Raw genomic sequence first — 20,826 nt, forward strand, 5'->3', positions numbered from 1 at the left:
TCGTTGTTGTGTGGACTTTGAAAACGGATATATCTGAAAATTATGATGTATTTGTTGTCATGTGACGCAGTCATGTGATCTGTCCAACCAACCAATCATGATGTGTTATAGCGGCACTGTTGTACTTGATACTCACTTTGATAGCGTTAAAAAAAAAAATGTTACTTTGTACAACCATTTATTTGCGCTTGAGTGTGCTTTGCGTGTGTGCATGTGTGCGTTTGCGAGTCTGTGTGCATTTTTGCGTCTGTGTTCGGGTGTGTCTGTTTGACCGTGCAATTAATCGTGTTTGTGTGTGGTTGCGCTTGTGTGTGGTTGGCCATGTGCATTTGGATGTTTGCAATTTAGCTCATGTGCGGTTGTTTGTGTGCGTTTGCATGTTTGCAATTTAGCGGGCATGCGGTTGCGTATGTGCGTTTGCATGTTTGCGATTTGGCGCGCGTGTTTGCGATTTGGCGCGCGCGTGTTTGCGATTTGGCGCGCGTGTTTGCAATTTGGCTCGCGTGTTTGCGATTTAGCACGCATGTTTGCATGCATGTATGGTTGCACATTTGTGTGTGAGTACACGTGTATTTGTGTGCTCGCGCTGTTTTTGCACGTGTGTGTGTGTGTGTGTGTGTGTGTGGTTAAGCTAATGCTGTTAATTATACAGGGGACCTTTTAACTAGGTACAATATAAAAATATAAATTTTTACTAATTATATTTTATTTGTTTTTATTTTGGTCACATTTTAGCTTTTAAAAATTAACATATCTATGTTTACAATCAATAAATGTAATAATAAATTGCATATATAATTTTTTGGGACATGTTTGTTTAATTACATAATTTGTAATATTTACAATTATTTACATTTGTTGATCACGTGCTAAAAAGCGCTACTGTCTCTTTAAGGATATTCTGCATTTCTGTAAACAACATCTTTAAATGAACGCCTGTTAATGAGAGCGACCAGAGTGGCTTTATCTCTCCATACAGTGTGTACAGTGTTGACAATAAGTGTCTGATGAATCCGCATTACATAGAGAACAATATTTTTTTAAATGTTTGCTTAACCAATGACGTGTGTTTGGGGCGGGACTATTTGCTTGTTTGACCAATTGCAAACGAGTGGAGTGGTTGCACTTGTTAGAAATGTTATAGTACAGTTTGTGAAGAGAGCTTTAAGAAAGTTAATGGGGTCAATTTTGATTTGATGTCGTCTTTAAAATGATTAAACTAGAACTGTAGTTTTTGGTCCTTGAGGACGTTGAGGATGGAGAAGAGAGAATGTGAGCCAGATTGTGTTCATAAAATGAGACTGAAAAAGCAGTTACACTAAAATTATATTACAGACTTTATGTGGAGGCTGTAACGTATGTCTCAAAGGGCTGCTTCCTGAACTCATGCTGTAGTATGTACATACTTTTGTGTTGCTCACATCTACTTTCACCATTAGCCACAATGTCCCCTAGCAGCCTGTAAATTAATCCGCTGCATACTGATTAGAGTCTGATGTAGTTTGGCCACTCTTATGGGACGTTGGCATCGCCCGGCCTCATGTACAGCACAGCGCCATCCTGTTAGTGTGTATCGGATATGTTGAGTGTGTGTGTGAGTGAGTGTGTGACTGACTGAAAAGGGCTTTGTCTACAGGGATGATGAAAGGCGCTACTCTCACATTCGCCGTTGCCTAGCAAACGCAATGCACAGATTGGCGAGAACATCTGTCATGGCTGCTGCTGCCAAATTTGTGTAGTAGGATAGTAAACATGGGCACCACACACTCCGGATGCAGCCAGTCAGAATGGAGGGGGCTCCCGCCGCGCTGTTATTTTTTGCTCGGCTCAGATCAGATTGACCCCTCCCCCGACAACAACCGAGACAGAAAAACTGTTCCTGTGTCAGCGTGAAGTCCTCCCTTGACCCTGACTCTGCCCACACTGGACTCTCTCACAAGGACGTGACGACCTTGTTAGCTGTTATCGGTTTGGCTACAAAAATTTGAAGCCCAGTAATGATCGACTTCGTTTATATCTTCCAGATCCTGCTTGAGGTGAAAATATCAGATTGACAAATAACCCAAGATATTTAAACGTATTTTGTTTTTAGTCTGGTCTGCAGAGTGTTGGACCTCAATGCTTTTGAAATGGTGTGTTTTGTAATATATGCGGTACTGGTTGAATCTCACAACAACCTGTCAAGAATGAAATATGAAATTATGTTTTGGAAAAAGAAAATTAAGCCTATTATTAGAACATAGCGATTGTATTTTTTCATAACCGTAATATGATTATTTTATATAATAAAAATTAAAAAAAATATGTATTTCTATTTTAGCATTTATTTACTTTTTGTACACTATGTAATATGCAATCATTAAAAAATAAATAAAAAAAAATAATAAAAAAAACATAGAATTTATTTTAGGCTTTTTAATCTAAATAAATCTAAGAAATAATAAGAGATTAATCTATTTTTATTATAATCGATAGTTGCAGCCCTAATTTATGCACTTGCATATTCTTACTGCCTCTTAATGTATGATGATTTATTAAAGTCATTGTATTACATGGTTGAGAATCTAATGAGAATCACCATTGTGGATTATAAGAAATAATAATAATAATAAATATAGCTGCAAGCAGAAATGATGGGGCCAAGCTCACCAACGGCATTAATTAAAATGAAATTAATGAAATTGATAAATTGTCTCACATTATACATACATTTCTGCATATACATGGTGAAATTATTTATTTTTCACATATCCCAGCTAAGCTAAGCTGGGGTCAGAGTGCAGGGTCAGCCATGATACGGCGCCCCTGGAGCAGATAGGGTCAAGGGCCTTGCTCAAGGGCCCAACAGTGGCATCTTGGTGGTGTTGGGGCTTGAACCCCCGACCTTCTGGTCAGTAACCCAGAGCCTCAACCACTGAGCCACCACTGCCCTTCGGCATGTACCGAAGTGTCACTGGACATCAGTGATTATGATTTTAAGAAAAACAGTATAAAAATCAATGCTAAAATTAAAATACAATTAATTATAACTTTTGACCAATAGGTGGCACAGACACCAAATTTACATGGTGAGGTCAGGGTATGGTCATTATGACACACACAATGATTCATGACAATACAGCAAAGCGTTGCAGAGATACGGCCTCAGGTGATTTTTGGCGACTTGGCATCAAAATCGTTGGTGCGCTGTTCGAGGACCGTTTTGTCTATCGAAAAGCTTTTGATAACTTTTTGTCCTGAACTTTTTTTGCAAGGTGTTTATAAATATTTTGTACATTTTTATTATATGCAAAATGTGTTATTTTCATTGTGTATTTTTATTAATTTTTTTTTTACTATAAATAATCAAGAGTTTCTTGAGGAATGTTTATAATATATCTGGTCAACAACATGTTAGTATTATGTGTAATCGTGTTTATTTTATTTTGAACTTTGACTGTCACATTATATAAGAGGAAGTATTTTTTTTACTGACTGTATTTTCCAAAATAATAGGCATTGCAATATGGTTATTTATAATGTTAAGCGATTTGTTTTGGTTTTCCAGAAAGTATTACTATATTGCAATGTATGTCGTTATCCTAATTACTCATATCGTGATAAAAGATTTTGGTCATATCACCCACCCTTAACAGGAAGACAGGATTTTTAAGCATTTTTAAACATTTCATTATAACTTTTCACCAAGGCGGCACCTTAGAGTTCAAAAGTTTATGAACATAAACATAAGTACAACTTTGAACAGTTGGTGGCGCTAAAGCGTTGGAGTTAGAGACCCCAAATTTGGGTCAGTTACAGTTCAGAGTGTCCTCTATCAGTGTACCAAATTTAATGTACGGTTCTATTGGGTGACATAGACTAAAAATGGTGGAATAATAATAATAATATTATAAACAATTCAGTAATGAGAATTGAGAGGAAAATATTCTTAATTTTCATAAAAATGTCACAAATTCAATGCAAGAAGTATTAATAGTCCTAAAGATTTGCTTAATTTTTTAATGCTGTATATATATATATATATATATATATAAACACGTTTATATACACGTTTATGTAGCACTTAATGATTTTTGATTATTTTATTGTTGTTTTTTTCATACATTTGCTTTGTTTACTTCCGCAAAAAGCCAACTTGCATAAAAATATACTTACAAGTCAATGCAATTAACAAAGTATACAACAGAAATATATATATATACTGTATATGATATTTTGGGAGAAATATGCCCACAAAACTTTTTGATGCAATTCACTGCCATATAAAAAAATAACAATATTCTGTGATCTTTATGACATGCTTTCAGTATCAGCTGATACAGGTGGGTTCAAAGGTCATGCACCTCAAACACACTGTGCTCTCATGCACTCTTGAGCTTTACTTTCTGATAAAACTCCCCTCACTAGCGTGCATGATGCAATGATGCAATCATACATGTACTCCTGTCAGCAACGGCGCTCAGTTATCGGCAGTGTTACTGTCGGTCACTCTCTGTCAACTGAGATAGCGGCTTGCTAATGTGTAATCTGACGTTACTGTCTGCTTCTTGTTTCCATACAGACCCCAGCCATGGAGAGGTGGAGACACAGGAATGCTTGTACTTCAACATCAACTGGGAGATCGAAAAGACGAACCGCAGCGGCGTGGAGCGATGTGAAGGCGAGAAGGACAAACGCTCACACTGCTACGCCTCCTGGAGGAATAACTCGGGCAGTATCGAGCTCGTGAAGAAGGGATGCTGGTTAGATGACTTCAACTGTTATGACAGGTCAGTCAGATGACTCCTGAACGTTTCTGTCACGTCACCCTCTCTCTGATCTGTGCGTAAGTAACGTAAAGTCTGGTCAAAAGTTGTTGAGGGGAGGGGGTGGGCACGGGGTGGTAGGGTGTTTGTTGTTCATGCCCAAAAGTTGTTGAGGGGAGGGGGTGGGCGTAGGGTGGTAGGGTGTTCGCTGTTCATGCCCAAAAGTTGTTGAGGGGAGGGGGTGGGCGGGGGGTGGTAGGGTGTTCGCTGTTCATGCCCAAAAGTTGTTGAGGGGAGGGGGTGGGCACGGGGTGGTAGGGTGTTCGTTGTTCATGCCCAAAAGTTGTTGAGGGGAGGGGGTGGGCGTAGGGTGGTAGGGTGTTCGCTGTTCATGCCCAAAAGTTGTTGAGGGAGGGGGTGGGCGTAGGGTGGTAGGGTGTTCAGCTGTTCATGCCCAAAAGTTGTTGAGGGGAGGGGGTGGGCGTAGGGTGGTAGGGTGTTCGCTGTTCATGCCCAAAAGTTGTTGAGGGGAGGGGGTGGGCGTAGGGTGGTAGGGTGTTCGCTGTTCATGCCCAAAAGTTGTTGAGGGGAGGGGGTGGACAGGGGTGGTAGGGTGTTCGTTTTTTTATGCCCAAAAGGGTTTTCGAGCGGGGGATCACCAAAATAGATCACGCAACCTTAAAGCCCAGGGCCCCTGGGCTTTAAGGTTGCGTCAGGGTTCCCCTGGTAGTCAAGTCCCTGTCCCTAGTACACATTCTGCATTTTGTGCGTTTATAATTCTTTCAAATAATTTTACAAAATTCAGTGTAGACTTTGGCCTTACAAAAGTGAAACGAAGCTTTCATGCTTTAACACATGCGCAGTGATATTGTTTTTATATTACTATCAAAATATTTCATTTTCCAACATAAAACCCCAAACCACTGGTCCACAGTGCGAACATTTCATTTGGGCCGTCAAATGAAAATTTTGGATTTTGAATAATTTAAGAAAAAAACGAATGCACGTTCGAATGCTAAAACTGTGCATTTGAATTTTGGATATGTGCCAAGCATCTAAAAAACTGCGTTCCTGCACGAGATGATGAATAAACAAAAACAAAGTGAAACTAATACGTTCGTCTAGCGCATTTGCATAGAAAAACAAATGGATGGATGCAAAAGCGTTCTGTGTTGGTGGACTTACAGTTGGTGGAGGTCTTTGGCCGTGGCGTCTTGGTCACTTATAAGCGTTACTCAGACTACGAGTTGTTTAAATGCTTTGCCAGGAAAGGAGTTCAACTTGGAAATGAGTCATGAAATCCCCGCGTTGCGTTTCGTCTGATTGAACAGCCCCTGTCCTGGGCTCATAGTCTGAGCCACTTCACCACCGAGTTCAGCCGGATACCACTGCTATATGGAAGTATTGCTACTCTACATACAACTGTACTGAATAAAAAAACAATCGCCGGCAAAAATCCCCTGTATTAAATTAAATGAATGACCAAACGAAAAAAAAAACCATTAAATTAAAAAAAAAAAAGTTACTAAACGAAAAAAAAAAACATTAATTAAAAAATAAATTGCCAAACGAAAAAAAGCATTAAATAAAAAAATGAATTACCAAACAAAACAAATATATATTTTTAGACCTATATATGCTTTTTCTTTTCTCAAACTTAAATGAGCTTTACACCGTTCTGTAGACGAAAATAGTCGGCTGAATGACGTTCTCAGAATGTTCTGCAAGACTATAAACTATCAGAACTATTTGTCCTGTCACATTTACTGCTTCAGAAAATATAAATGACATTAAATTAATTTTAGGTGATGATCAAGTTCAGTCGGTGGTTAAAGTCGCTGGAGAAATCTGCGGGACATGATGCAGTTGTGATGCTTTAGATGTTTATAATATTGAATATGAGGAATGTGTCATGTATGTAACACTGATATCACACGCATCAATGTTTCTTTAATATCTGTCACACATCAGAAACACATCCATGATGATCCCAATACTTTTGTCGGCAGGTTGCAGCTTGAACAGGGTCATGATGATCCGCTTTCGGGTCGTAACCGATGGCAACCTGCGATATGCGCAACATCAGGACCGATATTACAGTCCTATCAGAAGAGCATCTGTTCCCTTATGATTGCAATTCTGTCTTCTGATTGCTTTTATTTGTTCATTAAAATGACAGTAAACTCACACTGACTAATTTCAGTGAATTGTCTCAATAATCTCCCCATTTTACCCAAACTTCAGAGGATGAACATCAGTGACATCTGGAGGAGAATTAGCGATAAACACACATTTCTGAAACGGCTTCAGGGCAGATTTCTGTTCTGAGCAAACACATAACTTATGAGATCCGTGTGAACCGTTTATCCGTGTAATAAGCAGTTTAATGTTCAGTCAGCTGGTCGCAGAATAAACCTCTTCAGGTTGCGTTCACATTGTGGTCCTGATCACCTTGTCAGGGTTTATTCTGCGATGATGACTGGCTGTATGTGCATTACCCCTTACATATGATATGACCTTGTGTGCCTTATTAAGGTCATGATCTCTGGCTTGTGCTCGGGCCGAACCGCCTGTGCGCTGCTGAATTAAACAACACAAAGAGAGTTCTAGTGAATAACTGAACACCATCAGCACAATCCTCACAGCGGCTCTGAGGTTTTGTGCCTCTACAGGCGCGCCGAAACACACTAAGTTGGCAAAAGTTGAATAGAAATGCATAAACGAGTCTCTGCTTGACCCTTACAATAAACAGGCTGTTTCTGATTCTTTTAAAGGAATATTCCGGGTTCACTACACGTTATGTTTAATCGAAAGCATTGGTGACATAATGTTGATTACCACAAAGTTAATTTCAACTCTTCCCTTTTGTTTAGTTAAAAAAAAAAGCACAAAATGTGTTCTAGTGAGACACTTACAATGGAAGTCAATGGGGCTTTTTTTGGAGGGTTTAAAGACGGTGAAGCTTATATTTTTTTATAAAAAACACTTTTAATGAACTCTTCTGTTAAAACGTTTGCATTATTTGCACTGTAAAGTCATTTTAGGGTTCACGACGTTACATTGTCATGGCAACGAAGCCGTGTTATGGGATATAACAGGGTTCCCGCGGGTCCTTAAAAGGCTTAAAATGTCTTGAATACAGTTTTTGAAATTTAAGGCCATAAAAACTATTTTTTTATCCCAATTTGGAATGCCCAATTCCCATTACTTAGTAGGTCCTCATGGTGGTGCGGTTACTCGCCTCAATCCGGGTGGTGGAGGATAAGTCTCAGTTGCGTCCGCGTCTGAGACCGTCAATCGGCACATCTGATCACGTGACTCGTTGTGCATGAAACCGCGGAGACTCACAGCATGTGGAGGCTCATGCTACTCTCCACGATCCACACACAACTCACCACACGCCCCATTGAGAGAACCACTAATCACCACCACGAGGAGGTTACCCCATGTGACTCTACCCTCCCTAGCAATCGGGCCAATTTGGTTGCTAAGGAGACCTGACTGGAGTCACTCAGCAGGCGTCAATACTCGCTGAGATACCCAGGCCCCCGAAAATTCCTTATTACAGCATTTAAGTAAAATATATCTATAAATCCAAATATAATATAACGAGTGTGTCGTTTGTCTCTCGTTTCAGACAAGAGTGTGTGGCCACAGAGGAGAACCCTCAGGTCTTCTTCTGCTGCTGTGAAGGAAACTTCTGCAACGAGAGATTCACACACCTGCCCGACGTCAACGGACCAGGTGAGACGACCCCTTGACTCATTTCTGTTTTATATGTGTGCATGTGTATGGAGTCCTTCACGATAGATATTTCACACAGGAATGATCTTGGATTATTTCAACACATTTCATTGCAATGTCTGATATAGTAAATCATCACATTGCTATTTTGCAAGCCATTTAAAATAAATTTTTGGCTTTGAATCAAATTTGTGATGTTGTGATTAATCTGTGCTGGCGATTGATTAGTGGGCGAGTAAAATCACTGTCACACATGATCTCGATTGACAACAGCATTATGATAAATGACACCAGTGTTCATTAAAGCTGAATTTGGTCACTTTTTTGGTGTTAAAATAGCTTAATATGCCGAAACAACCATAAGACATTTGTAGGTTAATGTCTCTGTTGCGCTGTAAAATACACTGTAACGTTTGTTTTGAGCAACCCCTCCCATACCGACACAATAACATTCATTCAACCAATGGCGTGAGTGGGGGCGGGACTATCTCTTTGTTTGATCAACCGCAGATGTGGGGCGTGTTCAGAAAAGGTCTAATAATAAATAATAATCAAAATACTCAATAAAGCCTAACAGTCCTCAAGCAATGTAGCAACTTTATTTGCATTAATATAGAGTTTAAATGTTGTGTGTTTACGGGTGTGTGTGTATATATATATATATATATATATATATATATATATATATATATATATATATATATATATATATATATATATATATATATATATATATATATACATATATATATATACATATATATATATATATATATATATATATATATATATATATATATATATTTGCTCATCCAATCAGAATTTTGAGTCATTTTATGTTTAAAAAAATAATACAAAATTAACCCTTTTCGGTAACACTTTCTATAAAGCCTATATTTATACTTCATTGTAAAGCTGTTATAAATGCATTATACTGCATGCATAATGTCTCATAATACACATTATAATATGTTATAAAAGCAATATCTTCTTCTAAACAGTCAGTAACATAAACTTCTAACATACATCACAAGTCAAACGTCTATAATGGAAGTTATTTTTTAAATAAGATCACAAACATGAAAGTTTATTGAATAGAGTTCAGAATACAATCAGTTTGAGTTTTTATTCTTGTGTGATCAACAAACATATTTACAGTTTCTGATCGATTTTAACATTGTAGCTTTACACGTGTTTCATTCATATCTCAAAATGTACATTAAACTGTACATAAAGTATGTTATTAATGTTTAGAACATCCAGCGTGACTTATAAGATATTTATAAGCGCTTATAAGACATTATAAATGTTTATAAGAAGAGATTACTTTTGTCACTTTATTTAAAGCATATATATTATATACATATATTACAAATATATATATGATTCATTATAACTTCCAGCATGACTTATAATATCTTATAAGCAGTTATAAATATCTTATAAGCAGTTATAAATATCTTATAGACGTTTATAAGAAGATATTGCTTTTGTCACTTTATTTAAAGCATATATATTATATACATATATTACAAATATATATATGATACATTATAACTTCCTGCATGACTTATAATATCTTATAAGCAGTTATAAATATCTTATAGACATTTATAAGATGATATTGCTTTTGTCACTTTATTTAAAGCATCTATATTATATACATATATTACAAATATATATATATATGATACATTATAACTTCCAGCATGACTAATGTCTTATAAGCAGTTATAAATATCTTATAGATGTTTATAAGAAGATATTACTTTTGTCACTTTATTTAAAGCATATATATTATATACATATATTACAAATATATATATGATACATTATAACTTCCAGCATGACTAATGTCTTATAAGCAGTTATAAATATCTTATAGATGTTTATAAGAAGATATTACTTTTGTCACTTTATTTAAAGCATATATATTATATACATATATTACAAATATATATATGATACATTATAACTTCCAGCATGACTAATGTCTTATAAGCAGTTATAAATATCTTATAGATGTTTATAAGAAGATATTACTTTTGTCACTTTATTTAAAGCATATATATTATATACATATATTACAAATATATATATATGATACATTATAACTTCCAGCATGACTAATGTCTTATAAGCAGTTATAAATATCTTATAGATGTTTATATGAAGAATTTACTTTTGTCACTTTATTTAAAGCATATATATTATATACATATATCACAAATATATATATGATACATTATAACTTCTGCAGATAAATGAAATGTCGCTTGTGTTATAATGCATTATATTCTAATATATAACGGCCAATAATATTATAATGTATTATAATTTTTGAGATGTTATAACATATAATAAAGTGCATTATGAGACATTACTCGTGCATTATTTAATATGGGCTTCATAGACAGTGATACACACTTTTCACACGTTCACATGTGAGTCTGTCAGAGATGCTGTTTCTCCGTCTGTGTGTCTAACTCTCTCTCTCTGATCCATCAGAAATCAAGCCTCCTCCTCTGACGCCCTCTCTGTTGAACGTGCTGGTTTACTCGTTGTTGCCCATCAGTATGTTGACCATGGCGCTGCTGCTGGCGTTCTGGATGTACCGTCATCGCAAACCGCCGTATGGACACGTGGACATCAACGAGGTCAGAGCGCTCTCTCTCAACACATGTTTCACAACAGCTACACTTCATTTCCTGTCTGTAGAAACTCTGTTTTTCTGTGTTGCGGCTCCATCTAGTGGAGTATTTACGTTATTATTTTATACCATTATTTTTTGTCTTATTTGTTTGAGTGAATCATGGTCATTTCAAATAGACTGTCCGTTTATACAGATGTTGTGTGAAGCTGTTGGGACACGGGAGACGCTTCAACAAATAAGACGATTTATGTTGCTATTGATAATAAATATGACAGTAAAAATCTAAACATAAACCGTTTGTTTGTCAAATATACTTCATTAGCTGAACTTTTAATGTTAGTAATCTAGATTTTGCAGATTATCTAAAAGTTTTTCATGCATACTTTTATTCGGTGTTATAGCATAAATATAAAACAAATTGCAAACAATAGATAAGGCATAATAGGTACAGCTATTTCACAAATTAAATTAGTTGACCAAACATTAGTAGACGCCCTACAGGAGTAACATCAAGGAGTACATTCATTGTGTTAAAGGGACAGTTCACCCAAAAATGACCCTCACCCTCATGCCATCCCGGATGGTCTTTCTTCTGCTGAACACAAATGAAGATTTTTAGATGAATATTTCAGCTCTGTTGGTCCATACAATGTAAGTGAATGGTGACCAGAACTTTGAAGCTCCAAAAAGCACATAAAGGCATCATAAAAGTACTCCATTAGACTCCAGTGGTTTAATCCATGTCTTCAGAAGTGATATGATAGGTGAGGGTGAGACACAGATAAATATTTAAGTCCCTTTTTACTATAAATTCTCCTCCCTGTTCAGCACAAAGAATGCAAATAGCCAAAAGTGGAAAAGTGAAAGTGGAGATTTACAGTAAAACAGGCCTTAAATATTGATCTGTTTCTCACCCACACCTATCATATAACTTCTGAGGCATTGATTAAACCACTGGAGGTTTATGGATTACTTTTATGCTACTACATGCTTTTTGGAACTTCAAAGTTCTGGTCACCATTCACTTGCATTGTATGGACCTACAGAGCTGAAATATTCTTCTAAAAATCTTACTTTGTGTTCTGCAGAAACAAAGAAAGTCACATCTGGGATGGCATGAGGGTGAGAAAATGATGGAATTTTCATTTTTGGGTGTACTGTCCCTTTAAATAAAAGACATTAAAGCGGGTCGCTAGTTATGTAGGCCAGTCTCATCCTCCTCTATTTTGAAACATACCTAACCTATTTCTTATACTTTGCACATCAATCAAATACTTAATTTATGTGTTTTACATGTGTAAACGTTTTTCCAGGATTATAATCAAAATACGAATAGAGAAGTGTTTATGGTATTTATCTCGATGTATATGACTGTAGATGTCACATTATCGCACTCTTTTACACATCCTGGTATTTCTGTAGGACCCTGGTCCGGTGCCCCCGTCACCGCTGGTGGGACTCAAACCGCTGCAGTTACTGGAGATTAAAGCTCGAGGGCGCTTCGGCTGCGTTTGGAGAGCACAGATGATCAATGAATATGTAGCCGTGAAGGTTTTCCCCATTCAGGTTTGACCTTATTTGATCTTATTTGACCTTACTTGCTTGAAGTCTTTCATGTTTAAGCCGGTGAATCAACAGCGTTATTTCTTCACAGGACAAGCAGTCGTGGCAGAACGAGCGAGACATGTTCTTGACGCCGGGCATGAAGCACGATAGCCTCCTGCGCTACATCGCCGCTGAGAAGCGCGGGACTAACCTGGAGATGGAGTTCTGGCTCATCACGGAGTTTCATGAGAGGGTGAGGGGTCAAAGGTCGTCTTTAATCTTTAATCAAATATATGAGCTGCCTTTATCTGAGAGGAAGTCTGTGAAGTTGTTTTGTTGGGTAAGAAACGTTTCAGGCCACTCGAACACATGCAGCTTTTTTAGCGGCATTTTTTCCTGCCATATTTTATAACGTTGTGTTCAGTATTACGATATGAGTATTTCCTGTTTTTTTTTTTTTAACCACTCCTCAGGGTTCGCTGACGGATTATCTGAAGGGGAACGCCGTGAGCTGGAGTGAACTGTGTCACATCGCAGAGACGATGGCGTGCGGTCTGGCGTACCTTCACGAGGACGTGCCTCGATTTAAAGGGGAAGGACCGAAACCAGCGATCGCTCACCGGTGTGTTTCTCATCGGTATATGTCGGTGTGTTGATTAAGAGAAGAAATAACAGTATGTTGTAAAGACATTCAAAACCTTCAACCCACAGAGACTTCAAGAGTAAAAACGTGATGTTGAAGACGGATCTCACAGCTGTGATTGGTGATTTTGGGTTGGCGGTCCAGTTTGAGCCGGGTAAACCTCCTGGAGATACGCACGGTCAGGTGAGAGACACTCTGTTGCCTAGCAACGGTAAGAGGTGTGTGGAGGCAGTTACAGCAGTGTAACATTCTTCATCTAAAGCTGTTTAATCCAGTTACAATCGGGACGTTCGGATCAAAAGAGAACATTCCCAAGTCTGGCACCGCAGCTGAATATGACCACGGTCTGATGTCTTGTTAGGTTGTGTCACGTGACATTTTAAATATGGCCGCACTTGCTATACTGTCACCATTATGTGCCTCATGTCCGCTGTCTTTGAACCATCATTTATTGGATTGTGCTGGTTTTAATACCTTGAGGAAATTGTTTTATCTTGTGAAGCGATTTAGCATTTTGCCGAGACCAATAACTTAAGGCGGGTGCACGCTGTGCGATTTTGGCACCGTGTGATTCAAATTTCGGGAATCCTAAAGGATAGTTGTCGCAGGGCAAAATCGGTAATCTTACAACGTTCAGAGTGACACTGTGTGGCCAATAAATAGCCTTTGCGATGATCTCGCCGACGAAGTTTGGGCAGTGTCGGGCATTTAGCATCGTAGCCGAATGGTGTGACGGCTGTTAGGACGGCCAGGTGAGATATTCTGCCCCTCTCTCGCACCCTAATTCACTTGGAAAGAAACCGTAGCAACATTTGTGCCCGTTATCACTCCACTCAAGAACTTGCGTGGCCGATAGGATACTAATCTAAGAGGAGAAAGATGATCTATAACACACCATTTGTGTGAACGGAGAAGTTTGTCATTTTTCGGGCCACACGTCTTTTTATTATCTATTATAAATAATTAGAATTGTCATTATGACTGTAGACTCCCGCACTCACGTTCATTCTCAACATCTGTCATTTTCGGTGTTTGTGATCAAGCTGTCTTATCATCGGCCTATTTGCCAAAATCCATCTTTCTTGAAGAACTACACCACCCATGATCCTAAAGAGAAAGATCCACCAATCAGAGAATCCTGCCAAAAGATGTCTGCAGCCCCGCCCACTCCCATGATGCACTTTTGAAGACTTATAATAAACATCTATAAATCAATAGTTGTTTTTCCATTGCTTTTATTTCGATTATATCATTTGCAATGCATCATGGGATTGTAGTTCATTCCCTCATAGCATACAACTCTTTTATGAAATCCGCTATGGAAAAAGAAATGTGAAAAATGCTTCGGGAACAAAAACAGCTGAAGAAGAATTATTATTGTCATTATGACTGTAGACTCCCGCACTCACGTTCATTTCTGTATTTGTGATCAGGTCTTATGATCGGCCTATTTGTCAAAATCCATCTTTCGTGTAAATGTGAGCGTATGCTCGTGACGGAGCGGTATTAGAGCAACGGAAATGCTGATGTCCCGACTTTCAGAGAGAGAGAAGTGGTCCTCCGTGGTGGGCAGATTTCGGCATTTCGCTTCTATTCCGCAACACTCCCGTAAGTTGAGTCACGTTCACTGATCGGGACGATTGGGACAGTCGGCTACGATGTGTATCGCGCAGTCTGACATAACGTCGCTCATTGCGCCATGGCGATATCAACACGTTCATATCCTACAGTCTGAGGTAACGTCACTCGGTGCGCCATGGCGATATCAACACGTTCATATCGTACAGTCTGAGGTAATGTCACTCGGTGCGCCATGGCGATATCAACGTGTTCATATCGTACAGTCTGAGGTAATGTCACTCGGTGCGCCATGGCGATATCAACACGTTCATATCGTACAGTCTGAGGTAATGTCACTCGGTGCGCCATGGCGATATCAACGTGTTCATATCGTACAGTCTGAGGTAATGTCACTCGGTGCGCCATGGCGATATCAACACGTTCATATCGTACAGTCTGACGTAACGTCGCTCACTGCGCCATGGCGATATCAACACGTTCATATCGTACAGTCTGACGTAACGTCGCTCACTGCGCCATGGCGATATCAACAGGTTCATATCGTACAGTCTGACATAACGTCGCTCAGTGCGCCATGGCGATATCAACACGTTCATATCCTACAGTCTGACGTAACGTCGCTCGGTGCGCCATGGCGATATCAACGCGTTCATATCGTACAGTCTGAGGTAACGTCGCTCAGTGCGCCATGGCGATATCAACACGTTCATATCGTACAGTCTGACGTAACGTCGCTCACTGCGCCATGGCGATATCAACACGTTCATATCCTACAGTCTGACGTAACGTCGCTCGGTGCGCCATGGCGATATCAACGCGTTCATATCGTACAGTCTGAGGTAACGTCACTCTGTGCGCCATGGCGATATCAACACGTTCATATCGTACAGTCTGAGGTAACGTCGCTCAGTGCGCCATGGCGATATCAACGCGTTCATATCGTACAGTCTGACGTAACATCGCTCGGTGCGCCATGGCGATATCAACGCGTTCATATCGTACAGTCTGACGTAACGTCGCTCGGTGCGCCATGGCGATATCAACGCGTTCATATCGTACAGTCTGACATAGCGTCGCTCGGTGCGCCATGACGATATCAACGCGTTCATATCGTACAGTCTGACGTAACGTCGCTCGGTGCGCCATGGCGATATCAACGCGTTCATATCGTACAGTCTGACGTAACGTCGCTCGGTGCGCCATGGCGATATCAACGCGTTCATATCGTGCAGTCTGACAAGCAACAATCGTAAAGGACTATTATAATTCATACAGTGTGGAAAAGGCAGATTAATGGGTTTATAGAATAAGTCCGCTCCAACTCTTGATGATTTAAATCACTTCTTAAAACACACTTGAGCAGTTTGATACTTTGCAAGTGTAACATTATTACTTTGAGTGATTTGTGTCTGTTTTTGTTTTGTTGTTCTTGTAATGCATAAATGACTTTTTAACTAGTTTAATTGTGCATCACGTTGGCCAACAGTTGTTTTTAAATGTGCTTTATAAATAAATGTGACAAGCCCAAAATAAACTGGGGACTCTTATTTTGAAATGACAAATGACTTGGCTCCGTTACAATGCTTTAATGTAAATATTTACCAAATTAAGCATTTTATAGCCTATATATTCACCATATAAAGAGTGTTTTTATGTATATATTTCAACAGATGATTAGATGATGTTTATTGATGAGGAGTTCAAAAAATGAGGGAAAAAGAAAACGAATAGTTTCAATAAATCGGCTCTGATTAATCGGTAAAACCGATATATCGGTCTACTTTTACCTTAAACATTGGCAAGAAAAATAAGTATGTGAACCCTTTGGAATTACCAGCTTTTCTGTATAAATTTGTCTTTAATATAAATATTATACATGTATTATTTATGAGCTCATATTTATTGAAAGACTTTATTAAAGTAATCTGTTTCACCACAGGCAACACGCTTTAACGATTGTTTTAAAAAAGCATCCCAAACTTTTCCAAATGTCAACCAGTCACAGGACATAAAATATACACATTCCTGTCACATTTAAATAAATATTTGTCTAAAATGATGGTGTAAAAAAAGCTTTCAATGTCTTGTTTGTATGAACTTGTTTCTAAAATGACGGTTGTAATTATTGTGAACCTTGTATGAAGTCCATGTCTGTTTCTGTCAGGTTGGCACGTGGCGTTACATGGCACCGGAGGTGTTGGAGGGGGCGATTAACTTCCAGCGAGACGCGTTCTTGCGGATAGACATGTACGCTATGGGTCTGGTGCTCTGGGAGCTTGTGTCCCGCTGCAAAGCCTCCGATGGTGAGAGCACAAATCTGTATGAAAACATTCATTTACAACAAAAGCTTCAGTGCAGAAGGTAAAGAGAAGATGTGAGGGACACAAAGTTGAAATGGACAAATAGTTCATGGATCTCCAGGCCTGGAAAGTGCTGTACCTTCATAAAATCAACTCTTAAAATATATTATTATGTGCTGCTAAGCCCCTCCTATTTTCAGGACATCCTTCATTGTGTAAATGGTTTCTGTGGTGTGTTCCTTTAGGTCCTGTAGACGAGTACATGCTTCCGTTTGAGGAGGAGATCGGACAGCATCCCTCACTGGAGGATCTGCAGGATGTGGTGGTCCATAAGAAGTTGCGGCCGGTGTTTAAAGACTGCTGGCTCAAGCATTCTGTGAGTGCCGAACACGTTTAGAAACTGTCATACAAGTTTCTCAATCTTAAAATATATTTGCGCTAAAAGCAGCAAATATTGCTTCGGTAAATCTGCAACGGATTTTCACGCCACAACTATTGCGACACATTTTTCACCCATGAGCTGGGTATTTATGGATTACATGTAATCAGGATTACATAATCAGGTTACAAAAAACAAGTATTAAATTACATTTAGAAATCAGGTTAGAGTTACTTTTTATAGATTACATGATTACAGATTAATCAGGCAACAGACGTAAATTGTTCGTCATTTATTGACACACTAATTCTCACTTTTAGATATTTTATTTATATTTATATTATTAACCAAATACCTTTGGAATGTCTTGGAGCCTTTTATATTTTTTTTGGTAATAAAGAGTTTTATGTCAGAATGTTACAAAACATGAACGCATGGGACATCAAATAAACAAGAGTTAGGTCAGAAGTAATCCAAAAGTAATCCTATTGGATTGCCTAAAATAGTTTTTCAAGATATTACATTTATAATGATAATTTTAGACATATCAATTGTTATTATTTGTAATCAAAAATGGTATTTGTATTCTAGTTTATGCATTTATATTTTTATTTTGTTTTTTATGCTTTTATTTTGTTAAATGAAATACAGTAAATAAATACAGTTTTTATTTATATATATATATATATATATATATATATATATATATATATAATTATTAAATTAAAATAATATATTAAATTATTATTTTTTTTTTATATGTTAGAATATTGGTATTTCCATTGGTAATTTTACTTTCAGTTTAATTTTTATTTTAGTTTAATTAGTATTTATGGCTGCTAAAGGGACAGTTCACCCAAAAATGAAAATTCAGTCATTGTTTACTCACCCCTGTGTTGTTGTAACTCTATATGACTTTCTTTCTTTTCTGAACACAAAGGGAGAAATTGTGAATAATGTTGTGCTCAGTGATGTCATACAATGGCAGTTTATGGTGACCACCTCTTCAAGCTTCAAAAGAACACAAAAGTATCATTCAGAAGTCTAATTAATTATTCATGAGACTCATGATTGTTATGATACCATAAGATTTGGTGAGAAACAAACTGAAATCGAATGTATTATTTAGTGAAAATATTCACTGACCGTTGATCTCCTGTGTGCGTTCATGATAGGACACGAGAGCAACAGTTCACGCAGACCCCTCACGACATTGGGGGCATTCAAGCGAAAACTTGTTTATCTAAACACTTCGATAGTGACAACAGATCACAACACAGAGAACAGAACTTACTAAACATGTCTGAAGAGTTTGTAGTTGAAGAATTTATGCATTTGTGATCTGGTAATCAGAAGGTCACTGGTTCGATCCCCAGAGCCACCACCATTGTGTCCTTGAGTAAGACTCTTAACTCCAGGTTGCTCTGGGGGGATTGTCCCTGTAATAAGTGCACTGTAAGTCGCTTTGGATAAAAGCGTCTGCCAAATGTATACATGTAAATGTAACTCCGTCCACTGTGAATTGGCACCAGTCCAAAAACGTTCAAAAATTTTTTTTTTGAAATATCGGGCATATTTGGTATCATTTGAAAGCTTAGAATCAGAACTTTTCAAAGATAATCATCACGTCTGCATTTTTTACCTAAAATAACAAAATAAGGCCTTAAAACATCTGTGTCGCAAATAAGCGCCACCTAGTGGTTATGTTGTAGAAATATGAATATGAATATTAAATAGCACATAAATGGACAAGTCATATATCAAATGAAAGCTCTCACTCTCAGGAATGTGACTGTGTAGGTTATATTGTTGCCCTAATACCACACTTCAAAAGATTTTCAAAAATGATTTCTGTAAGTCATCAAATACAACGTCTCTATTATGCTCTGATAACTGCTGCTGTGAACCCCAAATAGCTAAAAATGGTATATCTGCTTTTACCTTAGGAAGTTCTCTATAAAAGCCATTGTTTACTTCTCTGTGAGCTTGATTGGCTGAATAATCCAATGATATATCTTAGATGTCCAGAACAACATATGCAATCTCACAGGAATAGAATGCTAAATCATCAGAAATACATATTACTGACTATTAATGATACATTGTTATACATTATCTTATATTGTTATACATTTCTAATGACACCTAGATTGAGCTTGTAGTCCACTCAGAGGCTGAGATATTCAATAAAATATGAGGGTGTTGCTTGAACTGAACATTAGACTGAATGTCTATGGACGAGCACATCTGTGAGGGGTAAAATGTGTTAGAGCGCCACCTACAGTTCACATCTGTGAGGGGTAAAATGTGTTAGAGCCCCCTACAGTTCACATCTGTGAGGGGTATAATGTGTTAGAGCCCCTACAGTTCACATCTGTGAGGGGTAAAATGTGTTAGAGCCCCCTACAGTTCACATCTGTGAGGGGTATAATGTGTTAGAGCCCCCTACAGTTCACATCTGTGAGGGGTATAATGTGTTAGAGCCACCTACAGTTCACATCTGTGAGGGATATAATGTGTTAGAGCCCCCTACAGTTCACATCTGTGAGGGGTATAATGTGTTAGAGCCCCTACAGTTCACATCTGTGAGGGGTATAATGTGTTAGAGCCCTTACAGTTCACATCTGTGAGGGATATAATGTGTTAGAGCCCCCTACAGTTCACATCTGTGAGGGGTATAATGTGTTAGAGCCCCCTACAGTTCACATCTGTGAGGGATAAAATGTGTTAGAGCCCCCTACAGTTCACATCTGTGAGGGGTATAATGTGTTAGAGCCCCCTACAGTTCACATCTGTGAGGGATATAATGTGTTAGAGCCCCTACAGTTCACATCTGTGAGGGGTATAATGTGTTAGAGCCCCCTACAGTTCACATCTGTGAGGGGTATAATGTGTTAGAGCCTCCTACAGTTCACATCTGTGAGGGATATAATGTGTTAGAGCCCCCTACAGTTCACATCTGTGAGGGGTATAATGTGTTAGAGCTCCCTACAGTTCACATCTGTGAGGGATAAAATGTGTTAGAGCCTCCTACAGTTCACATCTGTGAGGGGTAAAATGTGTTCGAGCCCCTACAGTTCACATCTGCGAGGGTATAATGTGTTAGAGCCCCTACAGTTCACATCTGTGAGGGATATAATGTGTTAGAGCTCCCTACAGTTCACATCTGTGAGGGGTAAAATGTGTTATAGCACCCCTACAGTTCACATCTGTGAGGGGTATAATGTGTTAGAGCG

At 38.3% G+C, this 20,826-nt stretch overlaps 1 protein-coding gene across 23 annotated transcripts in view; it reads left to right on the forward strand.

Annotated features, from left to right (window-relative positions):
• acvr2ba (activin A receptor type 2Ba) overlaps positions 1-20,826 on the forward strand; it is a 54,040-nt gene that overhangs the window by 23,008 nt on the left and 10,206 nt on the right. For all 23 annotated transcript variants that reach the window (XR_007969357.1, XR_007969358.1, XR_007969376.1 and 20 more), the window contains exons 2-10: positions 4,562-4,769; positions 8,383-8,489; positions 10,998-11,146; positions 12,565-12,708; positions 12,797-12,940; positions 13,161-13,309; positions 13,399-13,513; positions 17,076-17,214; positions 17,457-17,587. Coding sequence is in view for 1 of the 23 variants with exons in the window: in XM_052114227.1 (XP_051970187.1) it covers positions 4,562-4,769; positions 8,383-8,489; positions 10,998-11,146; positions 12,565-12,708; positions 12,797-12,940; positions 13,161-13,309; positions 13,399-13,513; positions 17,076-17,214; positions 17,457-17,587 (1,286 nt within the window). In the remaining 22 variants the exon portion in view is untranslated. The remainder of the gene's footprint in view (positions 1-4,561; positions 4,770-8,382; positions 8,490-10,997; positions 11,147-12,564; positions 12,709-12,796; positions 12,941-13,160; positions 13,310-13,398; positions 13,514-17,075; positions 17,215-17,456; positions 17,588-20,826) is intronic.

Source organism: Xyrauchen texanus, chromosome 41, assembly GCF_025860055.1.
Source record: "Xyrauchen texanus isolate HMW12.3.18 chromosome 41, RBS_HiC_50CHRs, whole genome shotgun sequence".
Taxonomy (NCBI): domain Eukaryota; kingdom Metazoa; phylum Chordata; class Actinopteri; order Cypriniformes; family Catostomidae; genus Xyrauchen; species Xyrauchen texanus.